Below are 25,168 nucleotides of genomic sequence, written 5' to 3'. Positions count from 1 at the left end.
CAAGCCCCAAAGTCTACACCACAGTTAAACAGCCCCTTTGCCTGAGTCCCGCAAGCCTGAGTCAACTGATATGGGCCAGCTGCAGTTTTTAATTGCAGTGTAGACATACCCTCTGCGCCTCAACTGTAAACTGGGTATAATAGCCCTGCTCTTCTTCACAGGGTGTTATGGGGATAAATATGTTAAAGATTGTGAAGCATGAATGGAGGGAAGGGCCTATAAGTATTTTAGATAGATGGATGGATGCTGAAGTAATGGTTGTAGAATGTGGGGGGGGAGGCTGGCCAGATTCCAGGTTGGTGAGGGGAGAGGATTACATCTATCTATCTATCTATCTATCTATCTATCTATCTATCTAATCATCTCAGTGTTTTATACTGTTGCCTATCGCCATAGTATCTGAGCATCTTCCATTAATGTAGATTCCCAGCTCATATTTTATACACGCTTTGAAAATCGGTCCCTTTGCTTAACTTGAAACAATATGCTAACAGTAGCTAAATCCCCGTTCTGGCCTCTGTGTAGCATCTACGCCAGCCTCTGGTCATTAATGTACTGTTCTCTGTATCGTGAAAAGGAAAAGACCCAAAGTTATTGAAAAGCCCTCATAAAGTATGCATTGTGCTCATTAGGGAAAATAGGAGAGAAGGAAATAGAATGGAAACCATTTAAGCAATGCATTGTTAAGCAGGAGAACTTTGAAATGAACACTTCTTATTAGAAAGATACAATAAAGTATGAGTCACATTAGACAACAAAATAAACATTAACACGGCGAAATCCTTGTCAATAAATGGAAGGTCAAAGACCAAAACAGTTAAAATGCACCAGTAGGGGCCAACCTCTTGGCCCTGTGGTTTTTGTTTCATGCAGCCACAGAGGCCCGTGTTCCGCCGCTGCGTCCGGTCTCTTGTTCCTCAGACCTGCAGCCACCGGGAGTGCCGCGGAAACAGCTCAGCTCCTGAGATAACGGAAGTACTGCACATTTAGGAACAGCATTGATGGGCAGCTCTGAAGTGCCATCTGAGCCTCCTAAACCAAAGGAGGGCAGCATCAGTCTGTGGCATGGAGAGAAATAACAGGACTTTTCATAGAAGACCCCACTTTCCAGTCATAGGTGTGCAGACCCTTTTCTACTACGGTTTCATAGCGTTTGCTGCCTGACTTTGAATTAGGACACCAGTCATTTCCCTAATATGTTTCTTGAAAAGGATATCAGATAAATAATAACCTGAACTTTCTGAAAATCTGGATTTGCTATCCAAGCTTGGCATTTAACATAGAGTCTAAGGACCCTCGCTGTCTTGGGCCCACAGCCCCATCTGATGACCCATATTTTTTCACCCCTCCTCTGGCACACTGGCTCAGCAGGCATAGCTAGCAGTGATACTGCCATTGTAGTGCTTAGAGGGGAACTAATCAGGAGGAGAGTGGGAGGTGGCCAGGGAAGTAAGGAAGGATTGACCACCAAATGAGGACAGCGACAACGGGGAGGAAAGAAGAAAGTGATTTACCTTAACAGAAGGCCTTATTGTAGATCAGCTGATCCAGCCCTTGCCTATCACTTCAGCTACTTCCTAATGCTTGGAATTGTCTTTTCTAGAGGCAACACTTCCGTCTGTAACCAGCAGGAGGTGATGTCTCTAAGTCAGACCCTGGGAGGTGCTAAGCACCGTTAGCTCCCTGGAAGTCAAAGAGCGTTGCAGTCATGGTATGAAAATATTATCCTTCCCTCCATTCCTACCCTCTGCCATGTATCATAAATAAAACAATAGACTTTTATTCATTAACATTTATGGGAAAATGTTAATATTAAACTGTAAGTGAAAAGCCATATCTTACTGAATTCTTCTGCTGTGTTATTGAGAGTCTAATTACATTTTGCATTTAAATAAAAACCAGATGACTTTCAGGACACTCAGGCGAGCATTCTGTAAGTGAGAATTTATCTTGCGATCTAGGTAAACAATGTCTCATCATTTAACAGTTATTATAAATAATGGGGTTTTAAGCACTTTGCTGGGAGTTCATATTGGCTCCATACGGGTTGCACTAAGAGAGAGAGAATTCAGTGACATCTTGCAGGCATCCGGTCAGAAGAGATTATATCCTGAGCTCTCTTCTCATGCTGTAGCATTTTTCATCCTACTCTGTTTATAGTTGCTAAATGTTCTATGCTACTATCCTTGGACAAAAATAATGCAGATATAGTTTTGCAGGCACTATTCGTTGCAAATGGAAAAATCTGCCAAGCCAAAGTGACACTCAGCAAAAATGAAATTTGTTTAGGTCTATAGCATAATTCCATACAATTGCTTTAGGGAGTCATCAAAAGAAATATTCTTTTTAAAAGTTGGTTAGATCAGAGATCTTCAACTTTTCTGCCCAGGTTAGAGAGGCACAAGGTAAAATAGATCTGTTTTATAAAATAATCTTGGCCTTTTTTGCTAGCACCTCCTTAAATTACACCAAATTCCATGACGATACAAGGAATAGATTAGAGAGAGATTAAAACCTTTAACAAAATTTAAAATCTAAATGACTTCCCCCCGTTTCTGCTCTTTATTTCCTTTTTACACTTCATCTTAAACAATGAAAATAGACAGGTCTGTTTTTCTTTCGTTGCGAGCCAACTCTTAATGCTTCACTTTATGGTTCTCATACATTAGCAGGATTTTGATTCATTAACATTCAGTTACCAGTGGTACTTTTTCCTCATAAATTGCAAAATCTTCTGCTTTACCATGTCACTTTTCATATTGTGTCCCCCAGTAGAGAGGGAATTGGTTTTCCCCTGCTGATAGAACTAGGTAGGACAGTGGAGGGACATTTTAAAACAATCACTCACAGCTGTTAGATAAGGAGAGTAGGGGTGAAATCATGCCCCTTTGAAGTCAATGGGAGTTTTCTCATTTACCTCAGTGGGGCCAAGATTTCATCCTATAGGCCTGATCCAAAGCCCTTTGAATGTAATGAAAAGACTCCCATTGACTTCAGTGGCCTTTGTATGAGGCCTAGGTTTGTATCCATGCATCTCTACCAATATTAATCCTAATTGGGGCCTTTTTGTCAGTGCTGCTTTATAGGCTGACCAGCAAGGAGAGTAATACTACAGCAGTTTCAATTCTGGAAAAGTTAGAGAAGGCCCTCTCAGCAAGTGCATTCATAGTTCAGTGTATGGGATTTCCCAAAACCTCTTAATCAAAGCCATATGATTTCCAGCAAACTTAGTAGCCATGTGAATCTAACACAGCATCTAGAATTGGCTAGACTGGTTATTTTAGAACACGGAAATTCCATTAATGCCATTGGCACAGGCAGCATTTGGAAATGCATGCTTGTTAGAAAGGTCTCTTTCCACCAAGGAAGTTGTTTGTAGTGTTTTTCCTCCAAAGGCATGTGAGCCCTTCTCCCAGGAGCACTCCCATAGTAAATGGCTTATTGGCTTTTCCATTGTTCAATAAGTGTTTTCAAGATCTGCTCAATAGTTGAACTTTGACTGTTATATTGTATACTGTGGTCTTTAAAGGGCCGCTGGGGTGGGACACTGCACCTACAGCTGTTCCTGTTGGCGCGTTTTGTCTGGGAAAACTCCAGGCAGGAAGAATGCGCCCAAGGGGCCACTACGGGAGAGAACACCGAATTAGCAACTGTTCCCACCCATTGCAAAGATGTGTGCTCCCTCAGCTCGGCCCACATGCTCCACTGTGGCATGTGGTGGTGGAGGGAGGGGTATGAAAAGACTTCAGCGGGAGCTATAAAAGCAGAGTACATTACAGAACTTCAGTCCAGAGGAGACCAAGATGTGGGTGACTGTTTCAAGAGAGAGATAATGGCAGCCTGCTAGCCAGCTTGAGATAATGGAAAGCCTTTGAGCTCTCATGCCTACCTCAGAATCCAGATGTGGCCTTCTCCCATGTGCTGAATAGGAAGTCCCACAGAGTCCCTCCTTGAAAGGCTCCTTATGCCCCCAGTGCTGTTCCAATTCAGACCACAAAACACACCCCACAGCTTCCTCTTTCTACTGCCAGAACACCTGGTGCATGCTTTAGTCTGGTCAGGGAGATCTTCCCAGAGAGTTCCCTGTTCACGTAGAGAAATTCCCTGGTCTTACATGAATTCTTCTAGACTTCAGCCAAGAGTTATTCTCAGCGACATGCTTGTTCAGGCTGCAGTACATTCACACATTTGGCCAGGTTTTAAAATGTGGAACTTCTTTAAAAAAAGCCTAAAATGTTAAAATTGATATTTTAATGATTTATAAAATAAGATTTTTCTAATTAAAATGGATCCTTATTTTAAGCAGTTGACAGCTGCTCTCTGCTCTCATGAGAACAAATATGAATATGCTGCGCAGATGCATCTAAGTTAACTGAGGGCCAAATTATGCCTTCAGATTTAGCTTCCGTCAGAGCTCCTTTGCACGTGTATTTCCAAAGGTCAGAGTTTGGTACTATATGGGTAAGACATTCTGCAACCAATAATAAAAAGATAGGGCCTGGTTTGGATTTTAAAAGAGTCTTGAGACATCTTTTAGTTTGTGCCTAAAATAACTGAATCCACAGGGTGTTTGTTGGTTTGTTTGTTTTGACAGGCACAATTAAACAGGGAAACTAATTAAATAGTTTATTGTGGGTGCAATTATTTGTGGGCCTGCAAAAATTAAAGGGCATTTCTGAAAATCAGGCCAAGGTTGAAAAACTCAAGCTGCTTAAAGCAACGCCATCAACTTTAATCTGTAAAAACTGACTAATTTGAAAAATGTTGAGCTCCTGGTGGAGCAGGCAGCCCAGGTGTTCACCCCTCTTCTGCCATTTCTCTTCCCCCCAACCCCAATGACTCATCTTCACTTTCTAGCAATGGGGAAACTTGTTTGAACTAAGTATGTTCGTACACTCCACCTTTCCAGCCCTCTCTGCCTCTAGGCCCCTCTTTAGAACCAATCTCAAACAGAGTCCCTTTTGAGGTGTTCGTGAAATATTTGGATACACATTTGGGGTTTTCTGAACCTCCAGTTCCTGGGTGGGACTGGAACTAGGATGGTGGACATACTATAAAAAACAAAAAACCTCTCATGAGATTTCTATCTTAATTTTTTAGATTCAAGAGGCTCAGATAGTTTAAATAAGCATCTGGGACCAGATCCTCAGCTGGTGTGAATTGTTGTGACTCCGTTGACTTCAAGAACTATTCTGAGTTTCACCAGTTTGTCATCTGGCCTCCAAACTTTCGTCTGCTTCTCCAAACCAAAGCCACACTCTGAATCATTTGAGCTTTCGCCATCAGGGCATCCTTCTCCCTCAGGAGAAGAGCACAGAGTCCTTCTATAGCTCTCCTTACAGAAGGGTCACTGTGTCATAGGTGTTCTGTTATTGGAATCTATACCAGGATGATTTTGCTCTGCAGTACTCCAAAATGAATTGCAAAGATGAGGGACTCAACAGTACTGTTTTTGGCAGAGGTACACACTTTAACATACACACACACACACACACACAGAGAAAACAAAACTGTAACAGCACAAAATGTGTCCATTTCCTGAGTTATACAGTACCTTCTTTTTCTAAATTAGGATAGTTAGGGGATCCAATCAGACAATCAGACGGGGGGGGGGGGGGGTGAAGCAAGTTTTAGACATGAAAGAAATTGCAATGGTTTTGAGGTTTAGGCATGTCTGAAATCTCTCGTTCAGCGTATCAGTGAAATGATGCCCAGACTGTGAGGTAATCACCATATTTATTATGTTGACATTCAGGAAGCTTTTCCATGATCAGATTGTTTCCTAGGACTGTTGAGTTGGGGATGGAAAAGCAGGCAGTGCTCATCTTCTCACTCGTTGATTGTCTTGAGCTGCTGTGATCAGATGAAAATAAGATGTGCTGTCGTATTGTGGGGGACACAGGGTCCCAGTGCCACAAGGGGCTGAGTGCGTTCAGCTCCTGTTGACTTTAGTGGGAATTGAGGGTGCCCTGCGCTTTTCAGGATCACGATCGTACTGAATAGACATGCTTTGGGCCACAAGAAGTAGGGGTAAGCCTGTATATTTTCTCCAAGACTTTTGGGCAGGACCAGGCAACCTGGAGCTCTGTTTCCAGCAAAGTGGCAGAACAAAGTTTAACAGCATGGAGTTGTTAAGGGTTGTGAACATACAGAATAACGTTTGAATTTGAATTTCCCTGGTAGAGGGGTCTCTAATGAGCAATCAGAGGCACTCCCACAACCCTAGAACAAGAGACCAGAACCAGCGATTTTAATATAGTGTTTTCTCTGTAAATGCTTTTTGGTCTCAAATACACAGATGGGCTGCTTGTGTAATTGAAGATAAAAGATAATTCTGCTTAAATACATGAAAAACATATATGCACACTGGCTGGCAGCAGGAAAACATATATTAAATATGAGAAGGTACATTGTAGATCTCAAGATTTGAAAGCAAATGAAACCAGTTGGGATATTGAAGAGTAAACTTTTAGTAGCAGCATATTGTGACTTTGAAGTTTGGGGTTGTTTTTTTCCCTCCTCTTAAATCAAAACAATTACATCTGCTTCTTCATTTACAGGGGGGAGAACACACACTTTTGGAAATCTTACATGAACAGTTAGTACATTTCACACTGTGTACTTCGGCTACAGAAATCTGTTTTCGATAACTTTTAGATTGTTCTTTTAGCTTTTGAAACTTCACATACTAGCTAAAATGAGCAACTTGTCTTCTGAAAGTGCCATTTAAGTAGCAAAATGTCCTAAACCTCTTTATAAAAATATACAGCTGTATGAAACTTGAGATTAGTTTTTAAAGCACTGCAGTCATCGTGAAAGTGCCTATCATGAAGAATATTGTCTCTCTAAATGCTTAGTTCTTTATCTGGTGCACTTTTAACCTTCCATAAAATGTTCAGAGCCTGGCTGTATGCCAAAGATTTGGGAATCTTACTGTTTATGTACCTAGTTGTTGGGGGTGTTTGGGGTTTTTCTTTTTAAAGAAAACACAACAAGCTCCATTTATTTTTGCAGACAGAATGCTTTAAAGGTGCACACATGAAAATGTTTTATTCTTGTCTCAACCATCTCATCTTGCTTAAAGTCAGTCCAGACATTTATGTAAATGCAGATGTCCTCTTAATTTTTGTAACTGTTATTCATTTGGCATTTTAGCATTGAAATAATGCACTACAGAGTAAATGCACAATCTCAGTTGACTTTTGATGTTCAAAAGACTTTGTCTTCAGCCTTTGGGGTACGTGTTATCTTCTATATCCCCTCCTCCAAGTCGTTAGACCCTACCACCTTTTTTTCCTGACACGCCAGCTTTCATCTCCAATGCGTTACATTATAGAGAATTCTATGTGGATTCAGCCTTAGAGTTGTTGTAAGATAATTTGACAGTCGCTAATATTTTGCAAAGGCCACTGATTTCCAATTTCATAGGCAGTGTTTGCATGTCTTTTGTATTCTAAAAATGTAATGTAGCCCCTTCTTTTGGGTCTCAGCATCTTTCCTGTTGGAATGGTGTGAAACAAATTCAATACAGCGATTGATTTTCAGTATTAAAATACCATATCTCTGCATTTACTCTTTTCAAAGTTGTCTACGGTCCGTTTACTCAAACAGCTGGTAAAAACAAAATTGCTACAGTTCTTACTGCTTCTGGGAACTTCAAATTTGTCACAACCGACTGGAGCATCTTTAAATCAGAAATTAACAGTCAGATTATGGTTCTGCTGTTCCCAAAGCACAGCTCCTACCACATGAGCTCAAGGAGAATCTTCATTAGCTCTGATCAGGCCTCTGACACACATCTAAGCATTTCTTAATTCTGTCCAATAGAGGGCAATGGTGCATCTATATGCTACCCATTTCATTGCCGTGAGGAAAAATTTTAACACCTGAGAAGGACACCAAGTTTACCTACTTTCAAACTTTATAATCTGATGCGAAACATCCTTCCATTTGCTTAATTGCTGATAAATTTAAGACAAAACAGCTCTTTTTATTACTGGGTCTGAAAAAAGGGTATGCCCCCAACTGGCTGTGTAGCAGCTGTACAAACACAGAAGTGAAACAAGCCTTCTAATTTCCAGATAGAGGAGACATACATGCCACTAAAAAGAGCAGTGTAGAGGTGGCGACATGAGCAGCTGGAGGAGCTAAGTGCCCAAGTATGTACCTAGTGTCTTGGACAGGATCCTGCTTGGGGCAGCGACACGTCTATTTTTAGCACACCAGCTCAGTCCAAGCTAGCGCCAGTATGTTTCATTGAGATGGAAATTGCACCTCCTGCTTGAGGTGTAGACATCCCCTTCAAGTAGATATCCCTGAAAATGAGAGCAGACTCTGGTCTTTGGAGTTTCATGAAAGTTCTCGCGTGTGAACATATCCTGGTCAGTTCATTAACTGTAGCAACATTACAATAAAAATGCTTTACTAATCCTTGTGTTAGGAAGAGTCACGTAGTTCATAAACATCTGCAAAAGCAGGTCCTCAAGACTTCCGCTGTGTTAGCATAAGTTCATGTACATGGGAACCCTTTTGGAGGCGAATCCAGATGGCAGAATCTGCATAATGACTATTTATTATTTGTAATAAACAGTGCTTAGAATTCAGATAGCGGAGACCGATTGTGGCAGACACTGTACACACACGCATTAAAACAGTCCCTGCCCCAAAGATTTTACAATCTAGGTTAATAACAAGAAGATATAGAGCATCCCTACTCTCTAATACCTGGATATTCTAAGCAAGAGGACATATACAGTGCTTTGATTCTGAATAGTGTAGCTGCAGGGGGGACTATTTGCTTTTCTTCAAAACAAAAGAAAGTTGCTTTGGTTGTTAAATGAGGTTCTAATTTTTGCCTCTGAACTGTTCTTCCAAAAGTTGCTCGTGTCTCCAGTGAAGTGTCATCTAACCTGGCCTTTTTAAAGAGAGACATCTCATTTCTCTTATCCTATGGTAAACCAAATACCAGGTTTGCATCCTAGTTTCACAAAAAGGCAGAGAGTACATTCCAGTGCTTCTAAGCACTTTCCATTTAAATTTGGATTGTAAAGGACCCTGTGCAGTAATCGTGGTGAATGACAGAAATGGAACTCAGAGCTTCAAACATGAGTTGCTAATATGCCTTGCCACTTCCTTGATTCCTAGCTATTAATGGAGTAATTCCTAATGAATCATCAGATGTCTGATAGACTTTCCAATGTGCACTAATTCTTACACTTCCCTCCCTTCCCCCACAACTCAGACCCTTGCCGGAACCCTGGTTCCTTTAAAAATGCCGTCGATATAACTCAAAAATATTCAGCACAGAAAAAGAAAAAGGGAACTTGACATTAGTTGAGCTTGAAAGGTTTGGTGCTGTGAAAAGTGACTGACGTGTGAAAAGAGGCTACAATTAGTTCTTTCCCCAAGCACTCTTCCATTCAGTCCAGGGTCACTCCTTCAGCAAGCTGAGGGCTTGAGTGTAATGTGTTGTGACAGTTTGAGATGATGAAGAATAATTCTTGTATTCAGAGTTGCGGCTGCTTCCCCACTACCCTGACACATCAGGCTGGCTGTCATTGTATCATTTATCCCGGCTGCATCTCTGCCATGCTGTACAGGAGTTTGTACAATTCTCAGTAGGTAGAGTAAAGGGTCAGCTCTTCCAGCAAATGGTTTTTGAGGATATTTTGAAACTGTGCTTAACAGCCTGCTGTAGGGGAAGTCAAACAGAGAGAAAGGAAAAACCATTAGAAGAAATAATGCACTAGAGATGAGATTTTTGAGTAGCCATAAAGGAGATACCATGGCTTCAAGTGGACCACTACAGAGAGAGCACAAATAAGAAAGGCAGCATAATTTATGAGTGTTCCGGGCAAAAGAGGGCTATATAGATTTTCTTCAGGCATTGAATTAATGTGCCATATAAAATGGCTTCACATTTAGGCTTGGCAGGGCTTTATACCTTTCTAGATTTGCTGTGGTCCTTTGACAGTTCCTGAAGCTTTTTCGAATTGAATGTACAGCAACCTGGCTTGGACTGGTGCCTGATGTAGCTTGTTCTGCTCCGACACATACCTGATGATCACGAGCTTTGAGATAGGGCCATGTCCCCTCCCCCCACCCCTCGTTTGTCACAAAGCTTAATAAAAGCAGAGGATTATTTTTGCAGTATGATGGGCCTGCACGGTAGGATCAGGCTTGGTATTTGAAAACTGAAGGTAAATATTAACAGAAATAAGTGCTTCCTACCAGTTTCTCGCAATTAGCTCACTAATGCAACAGAATACAGCATGTGAAGGAAATATATCACTGATGCTGTTTTCAGCCTTTGGCGGGGATGAAAACAGGACAGCATGGGGAGGGAGTTAATGGAACACACAGAGCCATGCATTTGAGTTCCTATTGCTCTGTTAATCAGGTTTAAATTGCAGTAGTACCTGAAATGTGCTCCGCACTTTCCAAGCACAGAGGAAGACATGCCGACTGTCTAACCCTGGATCACTCCCTGCAGCTGTCACTCGGTGGTCATCCTCTCCCTACACATTCCACAGCTCTGATTACAGGTCCCCAGTTTACCCCAGGTCTCTGATTCAGCACAGCCACAGATTGACAACAGGAGTGAAAGGATGATGGATGAAAAAAACTGGGACCTAGAGAAGGCTGAAAGAAAATCATTATTATTATAGTTACATGCCTCTCTGGGGCACCCATCATTGTGCTGTTATCTCTGTGTATACGTGTCCATGCATGGAGACAGCGACTTGGTGAGTGCCTGCACCCCCTGGCAGGGCTGGGCCTTAATCTAGGTGGCCTGTGTATAAATGAGAGTGGGGAGGTCATTTGGTTTACATGTGGGATAGAGGCCAAGATTTTCAAAAGTGACTCTCGCCCAACGTGAAACACCTTAAAGGGGCTTGATTTCCAGGAAGTGCTGGGCCCCCACCCTTTGGAAATCAGGCCCCCTTAAGATGTCTTCCTAAACTCTTTGTCACTTTTGAAAAGAGTGGCCAAAGTGAAAGCAGAAAGAAGCCTCTTCTATCAAAACAAATGACCAGGCTTTGTACCATGTACCCTGGGGATAGAGGAATATCCTCTCAGCATAGATATACAGTACGGTCAGAGGCGGAGGGTTGTGTAGTGCTGTAGACACAGTGTACATCTGTGTGTAGTGCTTTATGAGTGTATGAGCACAAGCCCTCTTTCCCGAGGAACTTATAACCTGTTATAAACACCCACTGATAAAATGAGTGTCATCTCGGTGGGCATCCAGACTTTACACCTCATCCCACTGTGTTAGTGAGTCGTTGCCAACTCTGGTAAATTATCTGCTATTTCAATGTGTCTGTTGTTCTTCAGGTCCAAATCTTGCTGTCAGCGTTTTGGGTGAACCTCATCTGCAAGGCTTAGAATGGCTGCAATAGTATCGGTATAAGGAGTGGGGTCTAACTTTCTATGTTGTTAGCTGAGCATGAGGAAATATAATAGGGTTCTTCTCTGAAATTTACAGTGAAATAAGTATTGCAAACTAGTCACCTCCCTACTCTAGCCACTAGAAACACTGCTTCCTGCAGCATTTCCACTCATGCCTTTTCTGTCCTGTCGACTTTTTTTCAGGAGAAACGAATTCTCTCACTCCTTCTGTACTGGGAGATATTGGTCCTTGCTCTGGTCTGTTCTACACTGGCATGCCTCCACTGATTTAAGAGGAGCTTAATCCTGATTTGCACCAGCAATAGATGAGAATCAGTGCCACAGCCTCCCAGGGCCACGAAGCCACATTGACACAAATCCGCACATTAGCTGGTAGAGAATAATTGTTGACAGTTATTTCTTTCCTGCCTTATTTTTAGAGCCCCATGGAGCCTGTTTCCTTTGAAATCTGGTAGATGTGCAGCACTGGAGATTAGTTTTTTGTTGTTGTTTCTTTCCTCAACACAGTTCAACTCACATGTGCCCTGAAGCCCTCTATTATTCTGTGATTCCCATTTACTCTGCTGGTGGCGGTTACAGTGAGCATCAAAAGTGAGGAGAGGGCTGCTCTGTGCTCTCCTGAACTGGCTCCCTTCTCATCTCTTCAGCAGATGTTTCTGCCTATTTCTTTTTCTAGGCCAATCGGAACTTTGAGTCATTTCCCCTAGGGATGCGGGCAGGTTTTAGTATTTATGTCTCCAGTATTAGTGTTTGTTTATATTTGTGTTTATTTTTCACAGGCTTTTTAATGCCTCAGGGAGCCATTTAGGGGGCCAAAGTAATGCAAGTGCTGGTCTTCTCACAGTATTTCATTTCCTTGATAGTGGAAATGCGATGAGAAGAACAGGTTTTGTGTTATTTTGACCCCATAAATAACTCCCGGAGGCCCCCTTCTTCCTTCTCCTCTCCACTTTGCAGACCCTGAAGACTCAACCCCGGTTTTCTTGCCTCAGCAGAAACAAATTGAAGTTATCGCAAATAGCCAGCAAATCTACAAGACGGAATGTGTTTTATGTGAGATGCGATTTGTTGGCTAGTATACAGGCCCCTTAAAGTGTATCATCAGAAGTTGTTTTACTGCTACATTTAAGGAAGTTAATACATCTTGGCAGTATATACCTGTGGAAATGTAGATGAAATAACCTGCAGACAACCTAGGGCCAAGTCCATTCCTGTCTTAACTCACCATGGAAGCCAACAGAATTACACCAGGGACAGATCCGTCTCCCAGTATTTGAGCACCGCTAAACTTGTGACCTCCCACAGCCAACATAACCAAGGACGTTCCAAGCTGAGGCTACCATTCTGCCTTTCACTCACTTCCTTCTGCAGGTGGATTTTGATTTTGAGTGAACTTAGCCCTCTGTTTATCCACAGAACAGGTACAGCACAGGCAGCAGCCTTGCAAGCTTCCTTACAGCCATGCCAATGACCTGGAGGCTTCACCTCTGGGGTTGAGAAGGTTCTAGAACAATAATACGTTACACTTCCATAGCGCTGGGCAGTCAAGGATCTTGGAGTGCTTTCCAAAGTTGGGTTAGTAGAATTATCCCCTTTTTACAGACGAGGAAGCAGACATGGCAAGATTAAGGACTTGTCTACACTTAAAACACTGCAGCTATGCAACAGCACCGTTGTAGCATTTCAGTGAAGACACGACCTACACTGATCAGTGAAGCTGTCCCATTGGCAAACGTGCTCCACCTCCCCGAGAGGCAGTAGCTAGGTCGACCCATTGCCTTAGAGCTGTGCGCACCAGGGGTTAGGTCGGCTTAGGGGTGTGGATGTTTCACACCCCTAAGCGATGTAGATATACACCTAACTTCCGAGTGTAGACTAGGCCTCAGACTTGCCCAGGGTCACAGAGGAAGGCAGTGGCTGAGTAAGGAATAGAACAGAGGTCTCCTGACTCCCAGTCCATTAATAGTCCTCTTTCTTCAGCATTTAGGCTTACACTCATTCAATCCTTCATCTGCCTGCTGAAATTGCCAGTGAGATCCACATGTGAAAATGGGTGTTTTTATGTGAGCAACCACAGTATGATTGCCAGATACACTTCACATGGGCCATACGATGGTAAAGACCGTTGTGCTTTGCCATCCTGGGCTGGATTTGAATTCTCAACCTACCAAAAAGGCTCATTATCCCCTGAGCCATCCATGCCCCCAACATGATGTCACTTTTGAGGTCCATGCATATTTTAGAGGTGTGCTGCCCCTCCCCCTTCCCCACTGTATAAACGGAATAGTTAAGAACAGAACTTTTAAGAGGGAGATTTTCAAAGGTACAAAAGTATCCAGTTCCCATCTGTGCCTTTGGAAATCTCCCCCAAATTCACTGGCTTTGCTTGGTTTATGTCACAACCTTAACATTACTTAAAGGAGCTTTTTGTTTTAATTCCTTTATATTATTTTAAAACGGTAGATTTTAAAAATATGGAAAAGGGAAGAAGTAGGAAGGTAAACCTCCACCATTTAACATTTTCCCCTGTTTTAATCATGATCATATTATAATTTTTGAGAGTGTTTAACAATATCGGACTGGGAACCTTTTATTTTCTTTAAAAGACGTATCATTTAAAAATCTGTCTGTCCTTTGATAAATTAAGTCCCAGACTAATGCCTCATTTCAAGGGTTTCAATTGGCAGAGATTTTTTTTCCCCTCTGAACTGTACATACATGAAAGAAAGAAGTGATTTAAAATGGAAATGCTGAAATGTATTTAAATAGACACCTCTTAAGGATTGTTTGAAAATCATTCGAAGGAGGATTTTTGTGTGCTCATGATAGTTCATAATATTCTCCTTGGAAGCTTAAGTGGTTGTCTTACCAAATTTGGATTTCATCTCTAGCACACATGCACGTTGCTTTGTTACTGCGGGGTTCTTAATAAGTGCTGCTGGAATTGATTTGCCTTTAAGGAAAACAATATTGAAAAAACTGCTGTGAGGAAGATAGACATATTGAAAGGCTTTTGCACAGACTGCAATGAGATATAAGAGAAAGAAAGATGGCCAAATGTCAGGAATGGTCTAGTTATTACATAGTCCTGCCTTGAGTGCAGGGGACTGGACTAAATGACCTCCCAAGGTCCCTTCCAGCCCTACATGTCTATGATTTTATCCCCCTTTAAAATGCTTCCTTATCTGATTGACATTCAGGGATGTAATGACCATGCTGACTTTGTCTATTGATGTAATAGCCATGAGCCTGACGGCCATATTTACAATGGGGTTGGTCTCTGGTGACCATGAAATGCCTATGCCTACATTGTATAGCTGCTCTGAGGGGCGGAATAGGGAGCAGCCTTCCCAGGTGCCTGCAGGGGTAGAGAGCCTGGGTTCCTCTTAGTGGTGCTTTATAATATAGCACTTGGGATTTGAGCAATGGTACCTTACATATCAAAGTATGTTGCACCTCTGTCTTGCTGTGTAACTGGCTCCACACAGAGCAGAATGTCCGTAGGCTTTAGGCCTCGTTGGTCCCTGTGTTCTGGATGGATCCCTAAAGGGAATCATCTATGAAACCAAAAACACCTCCCCCTCTGTAGAGGGAAAGGGCCAGAAACAAACAAGGGGATCAGCTAAACCTAGGAGACAACAAATGAAAATACAGGAAGGTAGCGTAGGTCATAGGTTTAAAATCAGGGCTTCCAAGGGGAACACAGAGCAAAGAACCCCAGACAGTGCCCACTGCTCCTCAAAGGAGTCCAGGGAGCTGCTCAGAGGAACTCTGCCAAGAGACACACACAGGCTTTGGGGTGAGAACTTCCACCCAAGGCCTGTTGGTTTTCTGATGTGTTCCTACATGCAGCCAGAACTTGGGTCTTTGTTTCTACTTTAACCGTTAACCTAGTCATACTTTGTTCATTCTCATTTTTAACTTGATTTGTGTAGTGTTGCGTTACAGTAGCATGTAGAGGCCTGAGCTGAGAGTGAGGCCCCATTGTGATGGGCATTGTACAAACACTTAGCAAGCCTGGCCCTGCTGCAAAGAGGTTACCGTCTAAACAGACAAGACAAAGGATGGGATGGAGAACGGAGGCAGAGAGAGGTGGAGCAGCTTGCCCAAGGATCACACAAAGAGCTCAGTGTCTCCTGACTCCCAGTCCAGTACCCCATCCATTAAACCTCAACTCCTCTCCAATTTTCTTATGCTTTTCTCAGTGCTGTTTTACTCTCCTTGGCACTAGCCCCCATGGCGCCCCTAGTGGTGGCGAGAAGTAATGCAGGCAGTCTCCCACAGAGAGCGTTCTTCTTCAATGACTATCTACTGGTTTGTAATGGAAAGATTTTCCATTTCATAGCGCAGTAAAATACATACAGATGAGTGGCCTAATTTGCAGAGGTGCTGAGCACTGTCACCTTGCACTGAGAGGAACAGGAGCTACCATTGCTTAGCGCCCCTGAAAACCCTTAAGGCTTTGATTCTCAGGAAAAAAATCCCACTTTAAGATACTACGTAAATCACTGAGGAATGGCAAATATAAAGGCACTGTTACTAAAAAAGGCTGGAGTTATGTAACGCCTCTGCCAGAATCTCATGCACTCTTCCCCCCACCTATAAGCTGGCATTTTGCTGCTCAGCATTTGGGCTTTTGGGCTTTGGGACTCTACAGTACTGAGGAAAAATAAATGCTGCTTCTTCCTCCTCTTTTTTAATGGTACTGAAAATGCAGCACTTGCCTGAAAATCAATTATGGTTTTTAAAAAAATGAGAGAGCGAGAGAGAGAGGAAAGTAACCTCGTAAGGAGTTCAACAGCCCTAATGATGTTTGATTGGAGCCTACCCATGTTCTGTCTTATTGGTGATGGCTACACAGTGGGTGAAAGCTCTGACGTGAGACATTTAACCAAAGCCAGCTGTGTGCAAGGGGAGATAAAAGCACAAAATCAGCCAGGATCAGCACAGTGTTCGTGTGGGATACACCGCTCATTTCTGATTTAAATGACTGTTTTTACTTCCTGAACTCCTGGGACAGTTAGGATGTGAAGGAATATGAAGACATTAACAAAACGCTGTCAAGAAAACCATGATTCGGGCATTGTCACTGCTTCTTACAGGTTGACAGACTTCCTAGAGGTTTGTTTTTTCGTGTAACCTATGCCAATTATCTCCCTTGCAAACTACTTCCATGATCAAGTACTAAATTTGCCATGTCTTACTAGATGAGGTGTGAATTCAAATGGATCTATGAGCCCATCTATGCACGTGTACCTCGTATTAATGCTAAGAGGAACTGTTAGAAAGGTACTTGGGTGGGGTGTTTTTTGTTTTAGAGACGACGCTTGTCGCTGGGGCAGTGCATTTTACTTACATGCTTGTCCTTATCTCTGAGTCGCAGCGTAATAAAGGGACTGTCATCATGTTTATAAATGAGGTCGAATCCCATTGTGAGAGTGAACTCCGAGAACGGCAGCGATACAGTCAAATTCGGCGGCGAACAACATTTAGAATCATTCACCCAAATCCTGCCATCCTTGACTCGCTTCCTAGCCAGTCCTTGTTCACGAAAAACTCCCATTGAAGTCAATAGGGAAAACCCTTTGTCTGTCTGTCAATCTGTGTGCTCCATGTGTTTATCCTGTACCCTTCACCATGGTACCACAAGTGCCTTTCAACATTATACCAATCCGGTCAATGGCCTACAGATAGACTCTCCCCCCCTTTCCCATAGCAGAATTATTAGGGGCTTCACATCATAGGTCTTACCCCTTTTTATCCAGACAGCTTTGAGTAGAAACAGAGTACGGAGCGTGGGCTTTGGCCCTCACTTTGCAACTCACCAGAATATGTGTTGTAATCTGTCACTGAGTGGCTGGGAGAGGATGCTTGTGCTCTACGTGGGGTCCTGCCTAATATCACCGCTGAGTGCTGGAGAGTGTGAGACTGCCCAGTCGCATTGCCCGCACGCTGCCGCTGAGTCAACGTTTGGAGTCAAGTGGCTCACGCAGAGTCCGAGTTAGAAACAATGTTCTTTCCACACAAAAATCTGAGTGTTTCAAGAGTTAAGACCAGCCCGGGAAGGAATGATGCGTGTGTGATTGCAAGAGGGGAATAAATCCTGTGCAAATGTAGTAACCTTAGACCCCTGGGCCTGTTTACAGACTCCTCCAGCCCTCTGCAATCTCTACAGTTTCGTCACCTTTTAGTGATGTAAATGGACGCTAACCATGATCATTTCTGCTTTCTTCTTTTGCTTTGAGATAGTAGCCTGAGCAGACAAGCACCCAGGAAAGTTTATTGTTTCTGTTTGCCTCAGAAACCACAAAGATGCTTTCCGCTGTATGTACAGCACAAAGAAGTTGTGGAAAATCCTTTTTTAAATAGGCTGTTGAACGGCATTGGTTGAGTGCAGTTGTTGCAAGTCACAGTTAGCGAGTATCACAACTGAACTCTTTTTCTAGTCTGGTCATATCACCAGCTCTGCCTGTTAAGTGAAGTGATGCCATTGTTTGTCAATAGGACTTCTATAATTCTGCTTAGTTCAATCTTGCAAATCTCCGATTTGGAATCTTAATATATTGCAAATCAATGTACTCGTCCCCAAGGAAGTGATTACACACCGCATCTGAAATTGAAATACAGGGTTTAGATGTCTTAATCAAACTCCATTTTTATTCAGACTGAAATATAAACCTAGCAAAGAAGTAGATATGATGCCTCTGGAGTGTTTCGTCAAATCACCCAGTAAAAGGTGGATGACGAGTGAATGCAATGTTAGAACAGCAATACAATAAACAGATTTGTCAGTAAAATGGCCTTCTAATGGCAAACGTCCTTCTTTTATCTGAAACATTAACCAGGGCCTGTTTTCTCGTTCTATTTCAGAGCTTCAGCGAGAAGGAAGCATAGAGACTCTCAGTAACAGTTCTGGTTCCACCAGCGGAAGCATTCCACGCAATTTTGATGGTTACAGATCACCTCTCCCGACAAACGAAAACCAGCCTCTAAGTCTTTTCCCTACAGGATTCCCTTAAATTAGCCAAACATACGAGGAGAAATTCAGACTGGCTAACCAAATGTCTCTCCAGCTAAACAGTTTTGATGTGTATTTCACCCACGCGTTAGCTGCACCACTGGATGGTTCTCATTACACTAATAAATATTGACAACTCTCCTGCTTAAAGTCTTCTTAAAATATATTGACAATTTATTGAGTTTGTTTTCCTGTGCAATATTGATAAGAAGAGACTCTTTCTTCAATCCTTACAGCTTGGTGGCTTCGTTTTGGTGTGTTCAGGAAGAGACCGTTGAGAGGAGAAATACTTTTAAAACCATTTTTTGGTTGAGCCCATGATTTTACAACCATTACTTGCTTTTTCGTGTTTAAAAAAAGGGCATCTGCGTAACTTGAGTGGTGAATTAGCCATCCAGCCGGTGAATTCTAGCTGTTTGCAAAATTGAGGAGCATTGAAGAATGAACTGATGGGAGTGAAAACTTGAGGACTGTCTACGAGACAGATGGCGAATAGGACTGATATGTTATTACTTCGTTTATGCATCTCTTTGCTGTCCTCCTTTGGTTCCCTGCTGATATTAATTGATGCCAGGAGTATTACAAATGAAGAAGTTTCTTTTTGTTCTTGGGAAGAATTATCTTTATTGCTCCAGTTTTATTCTAGTCATGTGTTTTAGAAATGTTCTTAATTGACTAACAGAAGTCATAAATATCTCATATTCAGTTATAAAAATTGTTCACTGGAACTCTACTAGCTGTCCAAATGTGCATGTGTCATTGAATAAATCTAAGTTTAACCAAATCTGCTTTAGTGTCCGTGTTCCTGTCGTGTTAGTACAGGGGTTCTCAAACTGGGGGTCGTGACCCCTCGGGTCACGAGGTTATTACATGGGGGGGTCGCGATCTGCCAGCCTCCACCCCAAACCCCGCTTCGCCTCCAGCATTTATAACAATGTTATATATAAAAAAGGTGTTTTAAATTTAAAAGGGGGGTTGCACTCAGAGGCTTGTTGTGTGAAAGGAGTCACCAGGACAAAAGTTTGAGAATCACTGTGTTAGTAGGATGTGTGTATGCTCCATATATATTACTGTATCAAATAGTATGTGCTTATTTCCCAATATTAAGACCTTCCAGGCCTTAATTAAACCCACCTAAGAGCACCAAACTAGGTCTGTTGCATCCTTAACTGTCAGCCATTTATGCCAGGCCAAACTTTTCAAAATGGATGGCTTAAATTAGGCACCTTGCATCAAAAGAAATGGATGTCAGCACTTCAGAAAATCAGGCCAATTATTTAAATGCCTAAATAGGGGTTTAGGTGCCTAACTTTAGAGTCCCAAGTAAGAACATTTTGGCCACAGTTCTTTGCAAGTTCATTTTTCTGTTCTTTTTTTTTTTTTTTATAAAGTAGTTATTTTTAAAAAATAATCTCAGTGGACGCATGTTCCAACCTGATAATCTGTTATTCATGGAGATAACATCCAGCACTGGCTACTTGTACCTCTTTTACACTACAGACACAGAGCCCAGGAAACTCCATGACGAGACCTTTGTGGAGTCTCCATTGAATTGGAAGAAGTCGCAGGGTGAATGATCCTGCCAGTTTTCACGGACTGTAGTGACAAGAACCTTCCACAAGAGACAGGAGATCATTGCGAGGAGCCTCTGCTCTCTCCTCTACTGATTTCTGCTGGCTTCAGTGTAGGAGCTATGACTTTTATACCAGTTGAGGATTCAGCCCATTGACTTCAATGGAGCTAAGCTGATTAACATTAGCTGCGAGGGCCTGACCCTCTGGTTTTGGCCTATTGACAGCCTGGCCATCCATTAACATCTCTTGCATTGGATAAAGTGTTAAGTATAAAATGAAAGAAGCTGCAAACCCATATAATACACAGATATTAGTAGGAAACAATTCTAGTGACGGCTCACTCCCAGTAGCCACATAAACCTCAGTATTTCAGCTCCTTTTTTTTTTTTTTAAGAAGGAGAAACCCAGAAGGGACTAACAGCTTATGAAATTTCCTTCTGACTTCTTTTTAATATAACCCATTTTGAGTCATGGAAATGAAAGGAAACTATCTAAACCCACAAAGCTTTTTGCACTCTTATAGCTTAAAAACAACCACATCGACTGATGCGAAATTGACCGTCTTCTTCCTTCGCCCCAGTCCCCAAATGCCAAAAATCAAATTCACGCTCAGGCTCAATTTTTTTTTCCCCTGACTGCCAAACCTCTGATTCTCAGAAGATTTTTTTTTTCTGTCTGTCTTAGAAACCACTAAACAATGGGAGTTGGTGGGAGAATTTCAGGTGTTGATCCAGTCTTTAATCAGTCCTTTTGCAGGCAAAAACTCTCTTTTGAAATCAATAGGTATTTGCCTGTTGTTTTGGGGGAGGAAGTCCTTGCAGATCTGGCCCAATGGCTAGAGCTGTGCTAACAGGCTGTGCTGTAATGCTGCATTTCTTTTATGTCTGTAAAATAATGGATTGAACTAAGCGAATTAGGCTAGGCAAATGGAACCACAAGGTCAAGTCAGTCCACACCAGTTAGGATTTTTAACACAGTTCACGCCAAGGTCAGTTCCAGACGTTCAAACAAAATCCAGATTAACACATACAGAAGGGATTGTGTTGTCACCGTGATTCTTGTTTCCTTTCAGTCTTTCCAAAGAACGGCCATAAGGGACGAGGTTCTTTTAAGGAAGACAACTGCTATTCTTCGTATTAGCAGAGCCTCCCCCAGCTTGGTTGCCAGCTCTGTCTGAACACACAAAGTAGGCGAGTGCATAATGCAGACTGGTGTCACTGGAAATGTGTTTGTTGTTGGCAGGCATTAAATCCCTTTTTCTAAGTGCTGCGATACAGCCAGGTGGAAATCCCCAGGCTGTAAGACACGCCTTTGAATCAGGATGTTTTGTTTAAAGGGCGGGGGGGTGGTTACAGATTGGGGCCGTGTCCGTTTTGTTTATCGAAAAGGTTGCTGTGACTGTCCCATTGGAGCTAGCCCCTTCCCTAGCCTGGGAAGAAGGGCTAGATCTCTAAAATTCCCAACATGCATTGCAGCTGAGGTGGCTTGTTTCCTCTAGTCATTTAGGATTAAATTGATACATTCATAGATGACCTAGCAGAGTAGCCACCAAGCTCCAGTTCTCCAGGTAGGTGCCATAGAAAGCTAAGTACTTTGTAAGGGGAACGCCTTAGGCCCTGACTCAACAAGGTACTTCAGCATATGCCTAATTTTAAGCACATGAGTAGTTCCCATTGAGGTCACGGGCTTAAGTACCTTGCTTAATGAGGGTTATAAAGAATATCCCCTTTGAAAAAGGGGCCAAGTGTTTTAATGGCACAACACCTTTCCTCCCCTCTCCTCCCTCATTTACCCTTGGAGGAGTATTCGGGTTCTAGCCAAGAAGGAAGCATATTGCTAGAAGTCCACATTGCATCCTATCGACGTGGCTCTTCCATTCTCATGTGCACTGGTGTAGCCACATTGAATTTGAGCACGAGCCATTGTAAATGAGAACAGAATTCAGCCCGTGGGGCCAGTCCTTTCAGTGAAGAGGCTACTGACAACCCTATATGATTGTGTCTACACTACCATGGCACAGGGCTGCAGCTACACCGCTGTAGTGTAGATGTTTCCTACATGGTTTTTTCCCATCACTATAGTTCATCTACCTCTCTGAGAGGCAGTAGCTAAGTGGATGGAAGAATTCTTGCATCGACCAGCTGCAACTATACCAGGGGTTAGGTCAACCTCAGTGTGAAATTGCTCACGGCCCTTTATGAGCCCTTAGCTAGGCCCATCTAATTTTTAAATGTAGATCAGGCCCAAGAGTTTTCCAGATCGGGCTCTTAGACTGTAAGCACTTAAGGACAGGGACTCTTATTGGCTGGCACATTTGATCCATTGGACAACTGAGCCCGTGAATTGAAATCCTGGCCCCATCAACGTCAATGGGAGCTTTGCCATTAACTTCAGTGGAGTCAGAATTTCACTTTTTGGGCCTTCTCAGGAAAGTGGAAAGACTCCCATCAACTTCAATGGGTTTTGGATCAGAGCCTTACAGCGCAAATAGAAATAATCTAAGGCATGTTTCAGAAGGGCTGTATTGTCAGACAATGCAGCTTGTAACATGCAGAAATGCCGTGCCACGATATAAAATGCTGTCTCTAAAGGAGTCCCAAAGACCTGCTGGACTTGCAGGTTTTTAAACTGCTTCCAGTAGTAGTAACTAGTGGCCCTCCTGCTGAGTTCAAAAGGCAAAATGTCTCATTTAAAGCAGGACTGACTGTATATCATCCTTAGTATAAAGTGAAGTCCTTCTATTAAAGTTGGGGTTGAATTTCATGAATTAACATGAAAAATGGCTTTCTTATTCTACCCTGGTTTCTGTAATAAACACAATCGTGTATTGCACATAAATCATATCAGGGGATCATTTCACTGCAGACATAGTGGAAAGAAAAAGATCCTCCAAATGTGGCAGTTTGAAGTTCATATTCACATTGTTTTAGAGTTAATGAGAGACTGAGGCCTGGGCATAACCAGCAGAGCGAGTGCTGCAAACTGTAGGATTTCAAAACGCAGCCAATAGTTACAGAAAATGGTTTCTTAGAATAGACAATAGTTTGGGCTAGATTCGCCGTTTTGCTTTGGCTGTTTTACACTGCTCTGGCACAGGGAAGCAGGCATAAACCCAGCTTAATTGGGTGGTGAAACCATGTTTACGGCTGCTTGCGTTGCTGGAATGGCACAATGCTGCCCAAGCGAACCAGTAACTCTGGCCCTTAATATTCAACTCTGAGAAATGGTGATCTCCAAATACATTGCTCCAAGCACAATTAATGAAGCTGAGCTAAACACAAAGTTCGTTGGTATTGGAGCTTCAAGTAGCTCAGACAACAAAATGAACTGACCACTTACCAAAGATCTAAAAACCGTGTACACCACAAGTCGTGACTAGCCCATCAAAAGGCATCCTGAAGATGGATCTTTTCTTTTAGGGGAAAAAAAGCTGTGAAATAAATGAAGACACACCCCACGCTCATAAGCACCCTGATAAATGTGTATGTTGATAACCATTTCATTAGGTTGTGATTTGTGTTTTTAGGAGTATCAAAACTATGCATGTGACTATTTCACTGATTTCTTATATCCCTGCTTTGGAAAGTGGAGAGACTGTGGCTTGTTATCTTGCAGGGTTTGCACTATTTCCTGTTGTCTTTCCCTTATGCTCCTGAGCTATTGTAAAAATGTTTGGTATCTTCCTCTAGGTTGTAATCATGTCACCTTAATATTTCACAGCTGCTAAGGGTAACTTTAAACTGAACCATTTGAACACTTACAATTAGCAAGCAAAACGGAGTTTTGAGACCACAGCTGGTTTTGAGTGTTAAAACAACAACAACAACAACAACAAAAGTTGCTTTTAACTTTGTCCAAAATTGGAATAAAGTTCTAGGGCTGAAATTCCATTTGCTTTGTTAGTCCACTAAAATGATTGAAATTGTATGTCATAGGAAACAAAACAAAAAAACACAAACAAAAATATCCAAACAAAATTCACAGTTTGTTTATTTACGCAAATGAAAAAGAAAAAAGACTTTTGGTTAAGTCTGTGTGTATCTAGCTGCAGATTCTCACCTTCATTGACCGTGCACTAAAATTATGCTTTCCAACCAGTGTTGCTTTCAATCTACATCACTGTCACCAAGTGTAATTAAAAGCCGAGGAGACGACTTAGTCCCTGTTTTCAGTTGTACTTGTCATATGCCCCTTCCTCAGCGTGTTTTTGATCCCATGATTAATAATACTGAGGGGCAGAGACTGTTGGATTGCATTTTTCATGCCACTGTTACACCAGTTACAGGCTAGTACAGTGTTAGGCTGGTTTTTCTCTTGCTGCAGTACCAGACCACAGAAGTGTTGTTAAATCCTGTCCCTAATGCATAAGAATAAGGAATTAGGAAATCAAGGTGCTACATTCCGATGGCACTGCCAGTTCTCTGGGGAAAGAGGGTACAAGAAATGCATGCATCACATTGCCAGAAAAAAGCTCTTCACCCAGCAAAGTGGCACCCATGTCTAATGAATCTGATTGCTGGGGCAAATGAGACAGACAGGGATCAAGTTTAGTTTGACACCTCCCGAGGCTGAGGGCTGGTTTAGTCTGTGTACATTCGCACCCTCTGAATAATCTATACAGTGTGCAAGCTAAGCCTGAACCTTGCAGATTTACTTATCAATCAGGTCATTGTTCTGGAAAGTCTCCAAGCTGCCCCACGGTTAAAATGAAGTAAAAAGTGTACTGTCTGTCTGTATGTCTGACCCGTGATTGGGGGATGGATTTTATGCAAAGCTGTTTGTAAATTCATCCTAACCCTTTTAGAAAACTGCACGTGGTCAGTACATTCAATGTTACTCCTTAAACATTAATTGAATAAAGGCGAAAGCTGTGGCCAGAACTCCAGCGAGATGATTCATCACTTCTCTAAATCAAGTAGCCCAGCCTGTACTTTTCCAAACCTAAGGCTAAGAGATAAACGTATGTATTTAACTGATGCTAATTCTGTCTCTTCCTGCCCAACAGGTTGGTCTTGTGGAGATGTTTAAGGCGAGCAGGTTACAATAATGTCAGAAAATAACATTACCCCAACGAACACTAAGTGTTCATGTTAAAAATGGGTCCAAACTGCAAACCTCTGAGCTGGATTGTGACCCTGTCAGAGTGTGGGAATGTTTTGGTTGG

The 25,168-nt window shown here is 42.3% G+C and overlaps 1 protein-coding gene across 7 annotated transcripts in view; it reads left to right on the top strand.

The window, feature by feature from the left end:
* BCAS3 (BCAS3 microtubule associated cell migration factor) overlaps positions 1 to 19,214 on the top strand; it is a 483,012-nt gene extending 463,798 nt beyond the window's left edge. For 5 of the 7 annotated variants that reach the window (XM_054008056.1, XM_054008054.1, XM_054008055.1 and 2 more), the window contains one exon: positions 18,283 to 19,214. In XM_054008056.1, coding sequence (XP_053864031.1) covers positions 18,283 to 18,431 — 149 coding nt within the window. In that variant the 3' untranslated portion in view covers positions 18,432 to 19,214. The remainder of the gene's footprint in view (positions 1 to 18,282) is intronic. The other 2 variants (XM_054008057.1, XM_054008058.1) reach the window with 2 other exon arrangements.
* Positions 19,215 to 25,168: the final 5,954 nt, after the last annotated feature.

Source organism: Malaclemys terrapin, chromosome 18 (genome assembly GCF_027887155.1).
Source record: "Malaclemys terrapin pileata isolate rMalTer1 chromosome 18, rMalTer1.hap1, whole genome shotgun sequence".
NCBI classification, from domain to species: domain Eukaryota; kingdom Metazoa; phylum Chordata; order Testudines; family Emydidae; genus Malaclemys; species Malaclemys terrapin.
Note: the sequence above shows the minus strand (reverse complement) of the source record. Positions and strands in the feature narration are given on the sequence as shown.